Raw genomic sequence first — 15,688 nt, 5'->3', positions numbered from 1 at the left:
GGTCTGGAAATGGTTTGATCTGTAAAACTGAGCTCTTAAAAGTTAGGGACATCCTAGGGGTCGGGTGTGGGTGCAGCAAGCTCAGCCTCGCTGAGCACGTGCAGCCGAAGATGTCGGGCTGCACGGCGCTGCCGACACTCGGGTGATGAAAGGGACCCCGGGGACTTGCGCCCGACGGACCTGGTTAACCTGACGGACGAGCTACGGAGGCTGGAGAGCAGGAGACGAGAGAGAAAGAGACGGTGCTGGGCTGCCAGGGGGCGAAGCTGGCAACCTTCCTCCCCCCACAGCCCCTCTGGGGCCGAGCCCTGAGCTCACCCTCCCGGAAGGGAGCGGGCGCACGAAGCCGGATTGTGGGCTGACACCCCCCCCCAAGGTTGGCTGGAGGTCGCGGTGGCCGTGCGAGCCCCGCGGTCCTCGGGCAGCACAGGCAGATGTTGGGTTTTTGGGGGTGGGGTGGGGTGGTGGGTTATTTCTCCGTTTTGGGCATCAGCTGCACAGCCCCCGCGGGGACGTCTGCTCCCCTGAGGGCAGAGCAAGACCAGGGATGCTTCGCAGGGGCAGCCCGGCCCCTCGCTCTGCGAATGTGTTGGCTCTTACCGTGTCGTGCGGCGGTGCAGGTTCATTCAGGTCCGTAAAAGCAACCGGGAGGCTCACCCGGGGCGTGCAGGCACGGGGGGCGGGGGAGGGGGGGGCTCCAGCCACCGCGTGTTTTGACTTGCCGTGGAAGGAAAGGTCGAGAAGGGAGGAGGTACCCCCTGTTAGTGCTGATATCGCCTCCAGCGCCTTCACGGGGGTGTTGGGCAGCGTGGCAGGTACAAAGAGGACTCAGCAGCTCGTTTCTTGGTACGTGGAAATTGGGGGTTGTGTGTGATGCAGCGCCCAGGCGCTCCTCAGCCGTGTATTGTCACCGTAGCGGCTGCCCCGAGTCCCAGCTCATCCCAGGGCGGCTGCTGTGGGACCCAGTTTGGGGCCAGCGGGGAGGGATGCCCCATCCTGCCCCGGCGAGCCGGTCAGCGAGCAGCCGCCCCTTTGTTCTGCAGCACGAGGGAGGCTGCGGGTGGTGAAAACGTGGCAAGAACAGGAAAAAAGCAAATTTGTGAAGGGTCCGGGGGGTTATGAGGGGCTGCTGCCCGTCCTGCCCCGCGCCCCCCCGCAGGTTCCCGCACCGTGAGCGCGGCCGAGGATGCCGAGTGGCTGCGGTGGGTGACGGCGCAGTTCGGGAGCATCGTGGGGGAGGACAAAGAAATCAGCTTGGAAGAGTTCAAGACCGCTCTCCAGGTGAAGGAGGTGAGGTTTTGCCGGGCGATTCCCGTCGCCGGCGGCGGGAGCTTGGTTTGTAGCATCAGGAGCCGGCCGGCGGAGAGCATCCCACCCCCGCGTGAGCGCGTTGGTCCTGTCCTCCTCCCCGCAGTCCTTCTTCGCCGAGAGGTTCTTCGCGCTGTTCGACGCGGACGGGAGCGGGACCGTTAGTCTGGAGGAGCTGCTGAAAGCCCTGAGCCTGCTCGTACACGGGAGCGAGATGGACAAGCTGCGATTCCTCTTCCAGGTTTATGACGTGGATGGTAAGATGTCAAAAAAACAGATTCATTCGTTGGGTTTTGTTGACCAAAGCTGCGATTCGCGAGGCCGCGCGGCTCTCCCCTGAGCCCCCAGGCGCGGGCATCGCCCGGCGGCTTCGGTGCCGGTGTCACGGCCCCTCTGCGGTGAAGCGCAGCTGGGTGACAGGGTAGGTGGGTCCTCGCTGCTGGATCTTCAGTAAAGGTCAGCCTCGAGCTGCCGTAACGCCGCTGCCTTCGTCCCGTGATGAAAACATCCAAAAATCCACCTGAAAGCCAGCAATTAAACCGGCCGCACGTCGGGATTTCCCGTGAAGCGCTTTCCCCCTCGTCCGCGGAGAGGAGCAGCCTCCCCTCCGCTCCACCATCAACTCTGAATCCCGGTGATGCTTGTGAATCTTCCTCCACCGGCTGGGAAAGCTGGAAATCCCAAAAGCAAAGCTCTTCTCGAGCTGCTCTGACCTGCTTGGGCATAAAATGCTGACCAAAGCGCTGCGAGCCGAGCCTCTTGCCTGGCTGGTTTGCTCTCGTGCCTGGCTGCCAGATGAGTGTGTCCGCATGGCTTTGCCGGCGCCGAGCTCTGCCAGCCAAGCTGCTGCAGGTAAACTGCTCGTTAGGTCACTGGGGTTTTTTTAAAATCCATGAGTTTGCTCTGGCCGGGCAAGGATTCCTCCCAAAGAGCTTGCGTGCGAGGAAGGGAGGCGGTTTCTGCGTGGAAGGGAGGCGGTTTCTGGATTAAAGGTGCAAGACGAAGGTAAAACCACGGGGTTGTCAGGGCACTACGGCGTATCTGACCCGCCGTGGCGCCCCGCGCAGGCAGCGGCTCCATCGACCCGGACGAGCTGCGCGTGGTGCTGCGGTGGTGCCTGCGGGAGAGCGCGATAGCCCTGCCCGAGGAGCGCCTGGGAGACCTCACCTTGGCCCTCTTCGAGGCTGCCGACAAGGACCACAGCGGCTCCATCACTTTCGAGGAGCTCAGGGAGGAGCTGGAGGGTTTCCCAGAGGTCATGGAGAACCTGACCATCAGGTAGCTGCGCCGCTGGGTCCCTCCGATGGCCCCACGGGGCTGCGGGTTCCCTCGTGAGCACCTTTTTCCTCCTGCGTGGAGGAAAACCCAGGGGATTTATGCCCTCACGAAGGGTCTCATGGGGTGCCCCGACCACGGGGTCCTTGGGCCAGCACTGGGAGCAACTCAAGCACCTTGTGGTGCCAAGCTGGGGGTGCTGGTCTTGGATGCAGGGATAGGTGTTGGGATGGCTGCAGGGCTCAGAGGCAGGGATGGGCGCAGGGTTGGTGCTGGGATGGGTGCAAGGGTAGTGTTGGGATGGAGGCAGGGCTCGGATGCAGGGATGATGCCAAGCTGGGTGCAGGGCTCAGGTGCAAGGATGGGCACAGGGATGGGTGCAGGGCTCGGGTGTAGGGACAGGTGCAGGGATGGTGCCACGCTGGGTGCAAGGCTTGGATGCCGGGATGGGTGCAGGGCTCGGATGCAGGGATGATGCCGGGATGGATGCAGGGATGATGCCGGGATGGATGCAGGGATGATGCCGGGATGGGTGCAGGGATGATGCCGGGATGGGTGCAGGGCTCAGATGCAGGGCTCGGATGCCGGGATGGGTGCAGGGCTCGGATGCAGGGATGATGCCACGCTGGGTGCAGGGCTGGGATGCAGGGATGATTCCACCGGGTGCAGGGCTGGGATGCAGGGATGGTGCCACACTGGGTGCAGGGCTGGGATGCAGGGATGATGCCATGCTGCGTGCAGGACCGGGTGCAGGGATGATTCCACCGGGTGCAGGGATGATTCCACCGGGTGCAGGGCTGGGATACAGGGATGATTCCACCAGGTGCAGGGATGATTCCACCGGATGCAGGGCTGGGATACAGGGATGATTCCACCGGGTGCAGGGCTGGGATGCAGGGATGATGCTATGCTGGGTGCAGGGCTGGGATGCAGGGATGATTTCACCGGGTGCAGGGATGATTCCACCGGGTGCAGGGCTGGGTGCCAGCCCGGGTGCAGGACAGCCCCAGCTTCCCCCTTTCTCCGGGCAAGGAGCAATCGGTGCCGTTGCTCCCAGTGCAGCGAGCTGGCTGAAGCCCCCGCCGCCTGCCGAGAGGAGCTGCCGGCCCCGCTGCCTCACCCGGGCGTACTGGCACAACCACCGCAGCCAGCTGGCCTTCCTCGGGGGCTACACCATCCTCAACCTCCTGCTCTTCGCCCTGGCCGCCCTGCGGCACGCTGGCCACGGCGGGTGGCTGGCGGTGGCCCGGGGCTGCGGGCAGTGCCTGAACTTCAACTGCGCCTTCCTCGCAGTGAGTGCCGGCTCCCAGGAGGGATGCTGGGGGGCGCGGGGTGATGGCTACCTGGGCTACTTACTGTCACGGGTACGCTGGGACCTTACCCCTGTGCCAGGGGCTCTTTGGAGGTCAGTAATTGGAGCCTGTGGGCTTTTGAAGCTGTGGGGACCAGCCTGCCTCCTCTAAATAATTGTATATGAACAAGGGGTGAGGGAGGTTGTGAGCTCTCCGGGACAAGGGCGCTCATGGCACCCTGCAGACGGGTCCTTGATTTCTGCCTCTGGGGGCTCCCCAGGCTGACACCCTGTATTAGCGGGCAGATGGCTCTTAGCTCCAGGGGACCAGCCCCTCACTGAGCCCCGCAGCATCTCCTATTGCCCCTCCCTGGCATCTCCTATTGCCCCCCAGCATCTCTGATTGCCCCTCTCCCGGAGGTGCTGATGCTGCGGAGGTGCCTGACCTGGCTGCGAGCTACCCCCCTCGCCAAGGTTTTGCCGCTGGACCAGCACGTTGTTTTCCACCAGCTCGTGGGGTACGTGGTGCTGGCGCTGGCGGTTGTTCACACGGGCGCCCACGTCGCCAACTTCAGTAAGTAGCAGCTCGCGGGCAGGGGAAGCCCGTCGCTGCCACGGGTTTATCTCGGGCAACACCCGCTCTAACGCGCCCCACTGACCCTCTGCTAAAGTGGGAAATGCCCCTGGGTGGAGAGGGCACCACCCGTGACACGGATTTGTCCTGGGAGAAAGTGCAGCGCTGATGAGAAGCTGCAGGGGTTGGGACAGAGCCGTGAGGGGGGGATGCTCATGTCCTGGAGGGATCCGGATGTGGGGGGAGTGGGATGCACGTGTCCTGAGGGGGGATGCAGATATGCCAGGAAGGGGGTGCACATGTCCTGGTGGGATGGACATGCTCCATGGAGGGGATGAACATGTCCTGGGAGGATGCAGATGTCCCAGGGAAAGCATGCTCATGTCTTGGGGGGATGTAGATAACTCAGGGAAGGGATGCTCATGTGCTGGGGGGGATGCAGAAGTCCTAGGGGAGGGATGCTCATGTGCTGGGGGGGATGTAGATATCCCAGGGAAGGGATGCTCATGTGCTGGGGGGGATGTAGATATCCCAGGGAAGGGATGCTCATGTGCTGGGGGGGATGTAGATATCCCAGGGAAGGGATGCTCATGTGCTGGGGGGGAGGTAGATATCCCAGGGAAGGGATGCTCATGTCCTGGGGGGATGCAGAGGTCCCAGGGAAGGGATGCTCATGTCCTGGGGGGATGCAGAGGTCTCAGGGAAGGGATGCTCATGTGCTGGGGGGATGCAGAAATCCCAGAGAAGGGGATGCATGTGTCCCAGGGAAGGGATGCGCATGTCCTGGAAGGATGCATATGCCGCAGGGAGGGGGATGCAAGGCCTGGAGAGGGGATGCACATGCTCGGGGGGGGGGGGGCTGCGAGGCCGCAGGCAGCCGGAGGGGGTGTGCGGTGCCGCGCAGTCCCTGCGCTGTCTGTTGTCCCCCTCTAGCGGCTCCCCAGCCGGGCGGCCAAGGGCTCCCGCTCTCCCCCACGCAGCTCCCGAGTGGCATCTGCCCCCCCCCCAGCCCTGCCTCCCCCCCCAGCCCTGCCTCCCCCCCCAGCCCTGCCCCCCACGGGCTCCCTCACCCCACGGCGGGGTGTCAGGGCTGCGCGTCCCCTTGCATCCCCGTGCAAAATGCCTCCCCCCCCCCCCCCCCCCTTCCACCCTTGCAACCAGGACAGGAGCCCGGGGATGGGTGAAAATGTTGGGTTTTTCAGAATTTCTGAGCAAAAGCCACTTGGGTGCAGAAATCTGGGTGCACAGCGGGGGGGGGGGGGTGCTGCAGGTGCCCTGCTGCCCCTCCTGACCCACGCGTGGTCCCAGGCAGGCTGGCACGCCAGGACGGGCGCCGTGGCCTCGCCGAGTACCTCTTGTCGGCACAGCCCGGCGTGGGGGGCCTGGGGGGCACGGCCTCGCAGACGGGGCTGGCTCTCCAGGGGCTGCTGGCCACCATGCTCGCCTTCTCCAGCCCCTGCGTCCGACGGAGCGGCCACTTCGAGGTGGGTCCCGCCGCGGCCCCGTGCGACCTGCAGAACCCCAGCGGTGCCAAAGCTGCTCCGTCTCGGGGAGCGGGGGGAACCCCGGGCGAGCGCCCGGCGGGTGGGTGCCCAGCTGGGTGCTGCCCCATGGGTGGGGGAGAGCTCACAAGCCGGTGTGATGCCCCCCGGTACCTCCCTTGGACACCCCTACGCTCCTCGGCTGCGCAGGGTTGGGGTTTCTGTGCTTTTCCTCATCGTTTGGGCTGGGTTTTGCCCACTGGGATGCGCCGGCACAGCCTCGCCACGAAGCTTGGTTTGGCTTGGGGCGTGCCGGGGGGGGGCTCGAATCGTGGAAGTCAACCTCCTCCCCTCCAAAGTCTGCACCCACGGGGGTCTCCGTGCCCCTTCCCACCTCCCTCTTGATGCTCTCCTCTCCTGAGAGCCTGCCTGAAGGCGCCATGGGGCACAGAAACACCTTTAATATCTGCAAACCGCGTGGCTCCCCCGCTTTCAGCCCCCCCCTCAGTTCCCCCTGCTGCCTGCCCGCAGGTCTTCTACTGGACCCACCTCTCCTACATCTCCGTCTGGACCCTCCTCATCCTTCACGGCCCCCACTTCTGGAAGTGGTTTGCGGTTCCCGGCTGCCTCTTCGCGCTGGAGAAGGGGCTCGGCTTGGCTCGGCGGCGTGCCGGGGGGCTGCGCATCGTGGAGGTCAACCTGCTCCCTTCCAAGGTCGGCACCCGGCGAGGGTCTCCGTGCCCCTTCCCACCTCCCTCCTGCTGCTCTCCTCTCCCCAGAGCCTGCCTGAAGGCGCCGTGGGGCACGGAGACACCTGGAATATTTGCGGTTTGGGGAAAAGCGCTTGGCAAGTGACCCCGTGGGTTATTTGAGGCGGGAGGAGGGACGTGGCAGGGGGTGACGGCCCCGATGCGTTTGCAGAGCGAGCTGGGAGGGGGGGACGCCCCCCACCCCGGCCACGGACAGGGAGGGAGCAAGGCGCCACGAACAGCTTGTGTGGAAAAGATGCGGGTTCGGGCCGCTGCGGGCTGTGCTGGTGAATGTTCGCAGCACGAGGTGAAAGCCCTTTTTTTTGTTTGCAAGCCGTTTTTTTTTTTTTAAATTTAGAGTTTTGCCTATTTTTCAAGTGAAAAAACCTAAGCTCCTAGGACCGCAAAAGACAGCACGACAACTGCTTTGACGTGGTTTCTTCCAAAAAATTGCTGTTTAAGGCCAGCCCTAAGTAAGATTTACGTTTGGTAGCGAAGCGAATAGGAGGATAAACCCCTTTCTCAGGTCGAAGCCGTGAGTCCACCTCGCACCGGCCACTTTTTAAAGCTGGAGGCACAAACTGGGCGCTCGTGGGGGGCAGCGAGGCCGCCCCGGCCGAGACCGACCAGCGTGACGTGCCCGCGGGGCGCTCCCAGCTTCTCTGGTCCTGCTTCCCCCCAGGTCACTCACCTCGTGATCGAGAGACCACAGTTTTTCCGCTACAAGCCCGGAGACTACGTCTACCTCAACATCCCGGCCATCGCCACCTACGAGTGGCATCCCTTCACCATCAGCAGCGCTCCCGAGCAGCAAGGTGATCGCCAGTCCTTCGCTCGTTTTGCATTGCCGGGACGTTTTGCATCGTTGCAATGTCGTTTTGCATCACCAGGATGATGTTTGCATCATTGCACGCTGTTTTGCATCACCAGGGTGATGTTTGCATCGTTGCAATGTCGTTTTGCATCACCAGGGTGATGTTTGCATCATTGCACGCTGTTTTGCATCACCAGGGTGATGTTTGCGTCGTTGCAATGTCGTTTTGCATCACCAGGATGATGTTTGCATCGTTGCAATGTCGTTTTGCATCACCAGGATGATGTTTTGCACCGTTGCAATGCTGTTTTACATCACCAGGGTGATGTTTTGCACCACTGCAATGCTGTTTTGCATCACCAGGGTGATGTTTTGCATTGCACAAGCCCTCTCTGGGCAGTTGGATCCCTGCTGAAGGTCGTGCAAAGAGGTGTCCGTGCCCGTAGAGCAGGGCAGCGTGTGTTCCTGCACACCTCCACTCACCCACCTCCACCTCTGCCCGTACATACGCGCTGTATAAAACCACGTGCTGGGGTTATTTCGAGCAAGGGCACTGAAGGGCACCCTGCCCGGCTCCATGGGTGCCCAAGGTTTGGGATCTGGGCTTCACCCCGCTGTTAGGGCAAACCCAGTCCCCTGCTGCAAGCCCGGGACTGACGTGAAGGACGTTGGTGGGGACGGCTGCCGGGTCCCCGGGGCCGGAGCTGTGCGGTGCTGGCAGTTCCTCCCGTCGGACGCCCACCCCCCTGCTCCGCTGCATCCCACAGAGACCCTCTGGCTGCACATCAGGGCGCTGGGCCAGTGGACCACCAAGCTCTACGAATACTTCCAGCAGCCCGAATCGCCCGGCCCGGAGCCAAAACCGCTCAGCAGGAGCCTGAGGGAGAAGAGGCGCCGGCGCTGGGCGCAGGTCGGTGCGGACGGGGCTCAGCTTTGGGCGAACGCAGAGGTTAGACCTTCAAGTGCTGCTGGCGGGCAGCTGAGGACCCCCACCCCGATGTGCCCCAGGGGTTTCTCAAGCCGATGTCCTCGTCTGGCACGTGCGGAGGGCTCTGCCGAGTGGTCTGTCCCCGGCCAGCCCCAAGAAAGCAAAGAAGGGAGGACAGGTCCGGGCTGGACGCGCTCTGCTGAGCGCCTCCCGCTGGGGTCACCCCGGTTTTCAGCCCGGCTGGGTGCTGGGGGTGTCTCTCGTGGTGCACGACCCCGCCAAGGTGCTTGTGGAGCTTTGGAGGATTTCGTGTCCCACCCCTCTGCCCCCTCAGTGTGACCCCGAGGGATTGGGGCGTCAGATGCCGGCGAGCATCGCAGCCAGCGCTGCCTTTGGCTTCCAGGGGGGTCTCTGCAGCAGAGCCGCCTCGGAGGGGGCGGCCGTGGCCACCGGCGGGGATGGAGCCATTCAGCTGACGTCGTACAAAGCCACCGGCGCTGCCACCCCAGGAGAGGAGGACCCCCCAGTGGCGGGGGTGAGCACCGTCTCCCACCCTCACCCAGCACCACTTTGCAAGTTGGGGGGCAGGGGCAGAGGGCGGGGAGGGGGTCTCTGCTCTCACCACCGCAGCAGCGGCCAAAGGACTAACCTGGTGAAACGAGGGGAAGCATCGCTTCCTTCCACGTGGGCCAAAGCTCCTTAAAAACCTCGTTTAAAAAGAAATTTCCCGGATACAAATCACGGCAACGCCAGGACGCTGAGAGCCGCCGCCAGCAGCTTTTCTCCCCCGACACGAAATGCTCTCAGGATACTGATTCCCTCTGGGCTGGAGGAGCAGTCCTTGCAGATAACGAACTTACAGGCACTGGTTTTAATGAGCTTCTCTCCCTGACGTCCTTACGCCCTTACCTGTCCCCCGGTGAGCAGAGGTTCCCCGCGCCTGCCCCCACCCCCTGGGTCATCACGGTCGCTGTAAAACTCTCGCTCGCCCCCCAAATTGCGCGGGGATTGGGATAATCGCCGTTTTAATCGCTGCTGGTGCCGATTACGATCCAGGTAGCGTCGTATCGGGTGATGGGTTGGTGGCGTTGGACCTTGGCGGGGTGTCCCACCGGCAGCGTGGGCGCTGCGCCGGGCTTGGCCCTGGGTCTGACCGAGGGATGCGGCTGGAAGCGTGTGTGCAGCGCGGGTAAACCCAGCTACTAGAGAAAACCACCCAAAACACCACCCCCGGGGAAGAAGCAGGCTTGGTGCTCGTGGTCGTGGAGGGGTTAGGGGTGGGGAGGAGGTGGTCACTGCTCTCTTTCCCTCACAGGTCTCCACCGGGCCGGGTGAGACCCATCACCTCTGCAGCATCAAGGTGAGGGATCCCTTGGTCCTTCCCCAGCGCCGGTGAGCAGCTCAGCATCCCCGGGGGGGGGGGACCCCCACGAGTGTGCCCGGCCACCCCACGTGTGTGCCCCTGTGCGCAGATAGGGCTGTGGAAGCCCTGCGCTGCTGGAGGGCTTCACGCTCCTGCCCACCCTGTCCTCCTCTTCCTTTGCTCCCCTGAAACTCCCGTAAAAGACCCCAAATTCTGCCTGGGCTCCGTGCGCCTCGCACCCTAACCCTGCTCCTACCCGCAGCCCAAGAGGTGTTTTAGCACCCGCGGGCTGCTGGATCTCACCCCGAGTTTCTCGTCTCTCCTAGTGCTACATCGACGGCCCCTACGGGACCCCGACGCGGCGGATCTTCACCTCGGAGCACGCCGTCCTCATCGGCGCGGGCATCGGCATCACCCCCTTCGCCTCCATCTTGCAGAGCATCATGTACAGGTCGGTGCCGTGGCAGCAGCTCAAGCTGCGGTCGCACCAGCAGACCCCCAGTAGGAGCTGGGAGGCGGCTTTGGGAGGCACAAGATGGGATGTCCGCCGTGGTAGACCCCTCCTCCAACACTTCTCCCTGCGGGATGAGCACTGTGGGGCAGGTCTTGTCGTGGCTCCTCCTCAATTCTAACCTTGGTGCTCGTTGCACGTGGCCACGAGACCCAAAGCTGGGTCCTCCCTCGGCGTCAGGCTTCCCCCTGGGGGTTTCTGCTGCCGAAAACCTGCTGGCAGGAGGTTGGCCACGGGCACGTCCCAGAGCTGGTGAGGAACTGGGTGCTCAGGGTCTCCCTGTCGAGGTCGGCTGGGGTCTGAGGGGTGGCGGGCGGTGGGGCAGGCAGGGCTGCGTCTGCCCGTGCAGGTACCGCCGGCGAAAGCAGAGCTGCCCCAGCTGCCACCACTCGTGGTGCGAGGACCTGCGGGACGAGGAGATGACGCTCAGGAAGGTAGGAGCAGCCGGAGGGGGACGTGGGACCGAGGTTTGCCCTGGGCACGGGGGCAGGAGGGCTGCCAGGGTCCTGGGGGTGGAGAGCCCACAAGCATCCCTCTCCCAGTCCAGGAGGTCTGGGGAGGTGGGTGGCTGGATTTGGCCCCTGCCAGCTCCGAAGCAAAGGCTGGTGTCTCCTTCCAGGTTGACTTCATCTGGATAAACCGGGACCAGAAGCACTTTGAGTGGTTCGTCAGCCTGCTAACGAAGCTGGAAATGGAGCAGGCTGAGCAGGAGCCGGGGGGTGAGTGGGAGAGGCAGAGGCCGGCCAGCACAGCCCCCCCGACCCTGGGGTGCCCAGCCCCCTGCTTGGCATCACCCCCTGGCAGAGCCCAGCCTGACCCGAGGGGGTGTGGTGAGGGGCTGGACCCTCCCCACGCTGCAGCCGGGCTCCCCTTGAACACCCAGGGCGCTTTTTGGAGATGCACATGTACATGACGTCGGCCCTCAGCAAGAATGACATGAAGGCCATCGGGCTACAGATGGCCCTGGACCTGCTGGCCACCAAGGAGCAGAAGGATTCGATCACGGGGCTGCGGACCAGGACCCAGCCTGGCCGCCCCGACTGGAACAAGGTGAGGGCTGGCCCTGCCCCCCCACCAAAATCACGCTCGTGCAAAGGGAACCACGCTCCCCAAACCCACTCTTTGCAGGGGGGGGGACACACCAGGGGGACACCCCATTTCAGAGCAGGAGGATGCACCAGGGTATCCAGATCCACGGAAGCCTCTCCCTCCCAGGGGAAAGCGAGTGCCGTGGGGGCTCGGGGAGGCTGAGTTGGGCCGGGCAGCAGCCGCCAAAGCAGGCAGGGATCTGGCCATCCCCGGGGTGGGAGCAGGCTGTGCCGCCCCCTCCCCTTCTCCTTTCGCCCGTGCCCTAGGTGTTTGGGAAGGTGGCGGAGGAGAAGAGAGGGAAAGTCCAGGTCTTCTTCTGCGGCTCGCCGGCACTTGCCAAGGTCATCAGGGTGCACTGCGAGCGCTTCGGCTTCCGATTCTTCAAAGAAAACTTCTAACCAGCAGCCCTTGCCTCCTCCCCGCCAGCCCTGAGGCGGGGTGATGGGCTCCCCTGGCCGGATCCTGCTGCGGCACCGGTGTTGGTCAGGGCTGGGGAGGGTGGGATGTGCAGTGAGCAAGGGACAGCGAGGGGAAGGGGCTGGGCTGGGCCACGGGGCTTTGGCGGTGGAGGGGATGGGATCTTGGAGCTGTTTGGGGTGTCCTGGAGCGTCCGTGCAGGGGTTTTGAAGGGGGAAAGACCCAGGGTCCCAGAGCACTTTGGGGTGGAGGGGATGGGGTCCTGGAGCCCTTTGGGATGCAGGAAATGAGGGTCCTGCATCACCTTGCAGGGCTTTGGGATGGAGCCCTTTGGGATGGAGGGGACGGGGTCCTTGAGCCCTTTGGGATGGAGGGGACGGGGTCCTTGAGCCCTTTGGGATGGAGGGAACAAGGTCCTGGAGCCCTTTGGGATGGAGGTGATGGGGTCCTTGAGCCCTTTGGGATGCAGGGAATGAGGGTCCTGCATCACCTTGCAGGGCTTTGGGAGGGAGCCCTTTGGGATGAAGGGGATGGGGTCCTGGAGCCCTTTGGGATGCAGGGAATGAGGGTCCTGCATCACCTTGCAGGGCTTTGGGAGGGAACCCTTTGGGATGGAGGGGATGGAGTCCCGGAGCCCTTTGGGATGGAGGGGATGGAATCCCGGAGCCCTTTGGGATGCAGGGAATGAGGGTCCTGCATCACCTTGCAGGGCTTTGGGAGGGAGCCCTTTGGGATGGAGGGAACGGGGGTCCCGCAGCCCTTTGCGGGGGCGGGGGTCTCCGGCGGCCCCGCCGGCGGAGCGGTGCCCACAGGAGGGCACTGCAGCCTCGGCAACCGGGGCCGAGCCGCCCGCCCGGGGCTGGGGCTGGGGCCGCGGCGGCCTCCGTGCCCCTCGCTGCCCCCCCCGGTCCCCCCCCCGTCCCCCCGGGTGCGGTGCAGAAGGGGGTTTGCTGCTTTTTGCACCAAGGAACCCGACGATTTCGGCGACCCGGCACAACCCACCCGCCTCGGGGTGGCTGGTGGGATGGGGCGAGCTCCGAAATGCGGGACCCCCGGGGTGCGGGGGTGCCCCCGCGTGGGGCTGGTGGCCCGTGGGGACCTCTCGCTGCTCCAAGTAAGCGCTCGTGTGAGGCTGCCTTCCCTTCCCTGGCTGCTTTCCACGGCCTTTCGCAGCCACCCTGGGCCACCCGCTGCAGCTTTGGTGTGAAAATTTAAAAAAAAAAAAAAAAAATCCATCCCAAAACCATCGAAAAGGAAAAAATTAATGTCCAGGAGACACGGTGGCAAAGTCACCCGTGGGGAAAGTCACGCCGGGGGAGCAGCTCGCCGCCGGCAGTCCCGCAGAGCCAGCGCAGCCCGACGGGGCAGGGTGCGACGTGGGCGCCCCGGGAAGGCTCTGAACCCCCAGTGGGGCAGGATCGCTCCCCTCGGTGCGGTGGGAGCCCACGGCCCCCTGCGCCTTGCCATCCCTGGACCGTCGCGCTGGGCAGACTGGGTGCTAACTGGGGTGGCTGCTGGAGGGGCGAGGAGCCCTGCCTGGCCTGCAAGCGTGGTTGGGGTGGGCATCAGCGTGCCCTCCCCTCCTCTGCTGGGGCTGTTTTGGCCGGGATTTGAGGCTTGAAGCCCGCTGAGCCCCTCCCAGCATCCTCCCCGTCCTGGTGTCACGGTCCGCTCCGTGGATTCGTGACGGTTCGTTCGCTGTGATCTCAAAGTGCAAAATTAAGGCAAACCACGCCAAAGGGGTTTGCTTCCATCAAACAGGGAAACTTCACTGTTTGCCTTAAAGCGGCGTGCGATGGGGGAACGAACGGGGAAATAAAGTGACAAGAGGACAGAGATCGTAGCTGCCACCGCGGGTCCAAGGCGTCCCGATGGTCCCAGGTCCAGGCAGCATCCCGCTGGTCCTAATGATCATCGTGACCCTTGGTGGGGGAAGCTCCCAAAGTTTGGGTGCTGAGGAGCCCCTTTTCATGCCCGGTAGCACCCCTTGCTCTTCCTCTGCGTCTCCGCCTCTTCTTGGCTCCATCGATGCTGATCGATCCTTCTGGATAACGGTTCTCAGGCTCGTCCCTGGCACCCAAGAGCGGCACGGCACCCTTTAGCCAAAACAGAACCTTCTTGCCTCCACAAGGCTCCCTCCTTTGGCTGTTCTCTCCCCCCGCAAGGTTTCTAGAAGGGAGAAGCAGATACCAGCATCTCCATCCTTTTGCCGTTTCCTGCCAGATGCAGCTCTCGTCCTTGCTCTGCCCAGGGCACAAGGACCTCTCAAGCCTGGCATCCCATCCCCAGGATCAGCAACTGCTCCTCAGGCCGCTGCAGACTCGTGTCAAGGTGTCAGCCTCAACTTTAGAGTCCATATCCCTGATGACAAGGGTGGGACAATGCTGGTTTCGGACCGACCCTTACCCCGGGTCGCTGCTGTAAGGGTGCAAAGCTGCGCTGCTGCTGCTGCTCCTCGTTTTCCCTGTGCACTCGCCCGCGAGTACTCGCCCCCCTGCCCCAAAAAGCCTTGGCCTCGCCGCGGCAGCCCCGGGAAGGTGTCAGTGCAGCGGGACACCCAGGACGGTGCCCCAGGCAGCAGCGGGGGCTGAGCCCCCCGTGTCCCCAGGGCCAGCACAGCGCTGGGAGCTGCCCCGCTGTGCTGGTGTGGCCTGAGCGAGGCAGAACCCCCCCCACCCCCCCCAAAAAAAACAGGACATGCACCTTCCTGCTCTTGTTTCGCTCGCAACCCCAGCGCCCCCCTGCCCGCAGCCCCGCGGCATCAGGGTAGGCGAGCTGCAGGAGGGCGTCAGGGTTTGCTGGGGTGACACCCGGGCCCCCCTGTGCTGTGCCGTGCTGGCCCCTCCACTGGTCTCATCCCAGACCCACCAGCACACCAGCACAGGGGTCGCTGAGCTCATCGCTCAGCCCGAACCAGCGGCCGGTGAGGAGCTGGGCTGCGCGATGGGCTCCAGCGGGACAGAGCAGCCTGGAGCCAGAGAGGAGGAACCGTTTGACGTGGGGCCGTGACACAAACTCTGCGGCTGAATCTGCTTCAGACAGCCTGATCGATGGGTTGGGTAACTGTCCTGGTTGGGGCTAAACCAGAACTAATTCTGCTTTAGTGCTTTAACTTTTCAGTTCAGTCTCCTCCAACTAACGGCACTTTCTGAAGCAGCAGCACGTTTCCCCAGACAGTGACTGCTCCAGCAGTGCCAACCCCTGAGGGTTATAGTCGGTACCGAGGGATGGGATGCAGAGAGGCCCTGGCTGGGACTTGTTCTTGGAGCGACCAAGGTCACTGCTGAGTCTCGTACCCGTGTTGGGGTGCGGGAGGGAAAAGGGTCCCCAGCCCAAAAAAGGCCGCCCCTGCAGGGAGGAGCGAACCGGACAGGGGACCCAAACCTGACCCATAGAGTGTTCCATCCCATAGACGTCATGGTCAGTGCAAAGCTGAGGGGTCACGAGGGTCGATCTCTCTTCTTCGATGGCCGACGTCTGAGGAGGGCTCTGTCTGTCCTTCTGTCGTCCATCCCGACCCGTGCATCCCTGAATCCAGGGCCTGAGTCCAGCTCCTGCCTCCCGTCCCTGTCTGCTGCCCAGTCCAGCCTGGGACTGCCCCAGTGCCAGCCCTGCAGCGTGGGGGGGACGTGTCGTCATCGGGGTGGGGGGCGTTGGGTTCGGTATTGGTGTTGTATCTACTTGTACATCTTGTATGTATTTCATTATTTCCTTATTCTTCTGGTTATCTTTTCTTTTATTGTTACTGTTCCATTAAAGCTCTTTTCATTTTCTTTTCCAAACCCTAAAGTCTCTCTCCCCTGTTCTCTCTCCTTTTCCCTTTTGGGAGGGGAGAGGCATTAATAGAGAGCGCCTGTCCTTTGTTAGTGGCCGGCCCAGCCTCAACCC

The 15,688-nt window shown here is 63.5% G+C and overlaps 1 protein-coding gene across 1 annotated transcript; it reads left to right on the top strand.

Moving 5' to 3' along the window:
- The first annotated feature begins 873 nt into the window (after window positions 1–873).
- NOX5 (NADPH oxidase 5) lies at window positions 874–11,781 on the top strand. The gene is made up of 16 exons (XM_086471779.1): window positions 874–1,012; window positions 1,160–1,290; window positions 1,415–1,565; window positions 2,376–2,586; window positions 3,641–3,875; window positions 4,295–4,448; window positions 5,757–5,932; window positions 6,461–6,643; window positions 7,361–7,493; window positions 8,260–8,408; window positions 9,736–9,780; window positions 10,110–10,228; window positions 10,644–10,728; window positions 10,914–11,013; window positions 11,178–11,344; window positions 11,650–11,781. The coding sequence occupies exons 1-16, from the start codon at window positions 874–876 to the stop codon at window positions 11,779–11,781; spliced, it is 2,310 nt and encodes a 769-aa protein (XP_086327905.1).
- The last annotated feature ends 3,907 nt before the right edge of the window (window positions 11,782–15,688 follow it).

Source organism: Leptosomus discolor, chromosome 11, assembly GCF_034619465.1.
Source record: "Leptosomus discolor isolate bLepDis1 chromosome 11, bLepDis1.hap2, whole genome shotgun sequence".
NCBI lineage: Eukaryota > Metazoa > Chordata > Aves > Leptosomiformes > Leptosomidae > Leptosomus > Leptosomus discolor.
Note: the sequence above shows the minus strand (reverse complement) of the source record. Positions and strands in the feature narration are given on the sequence as shown.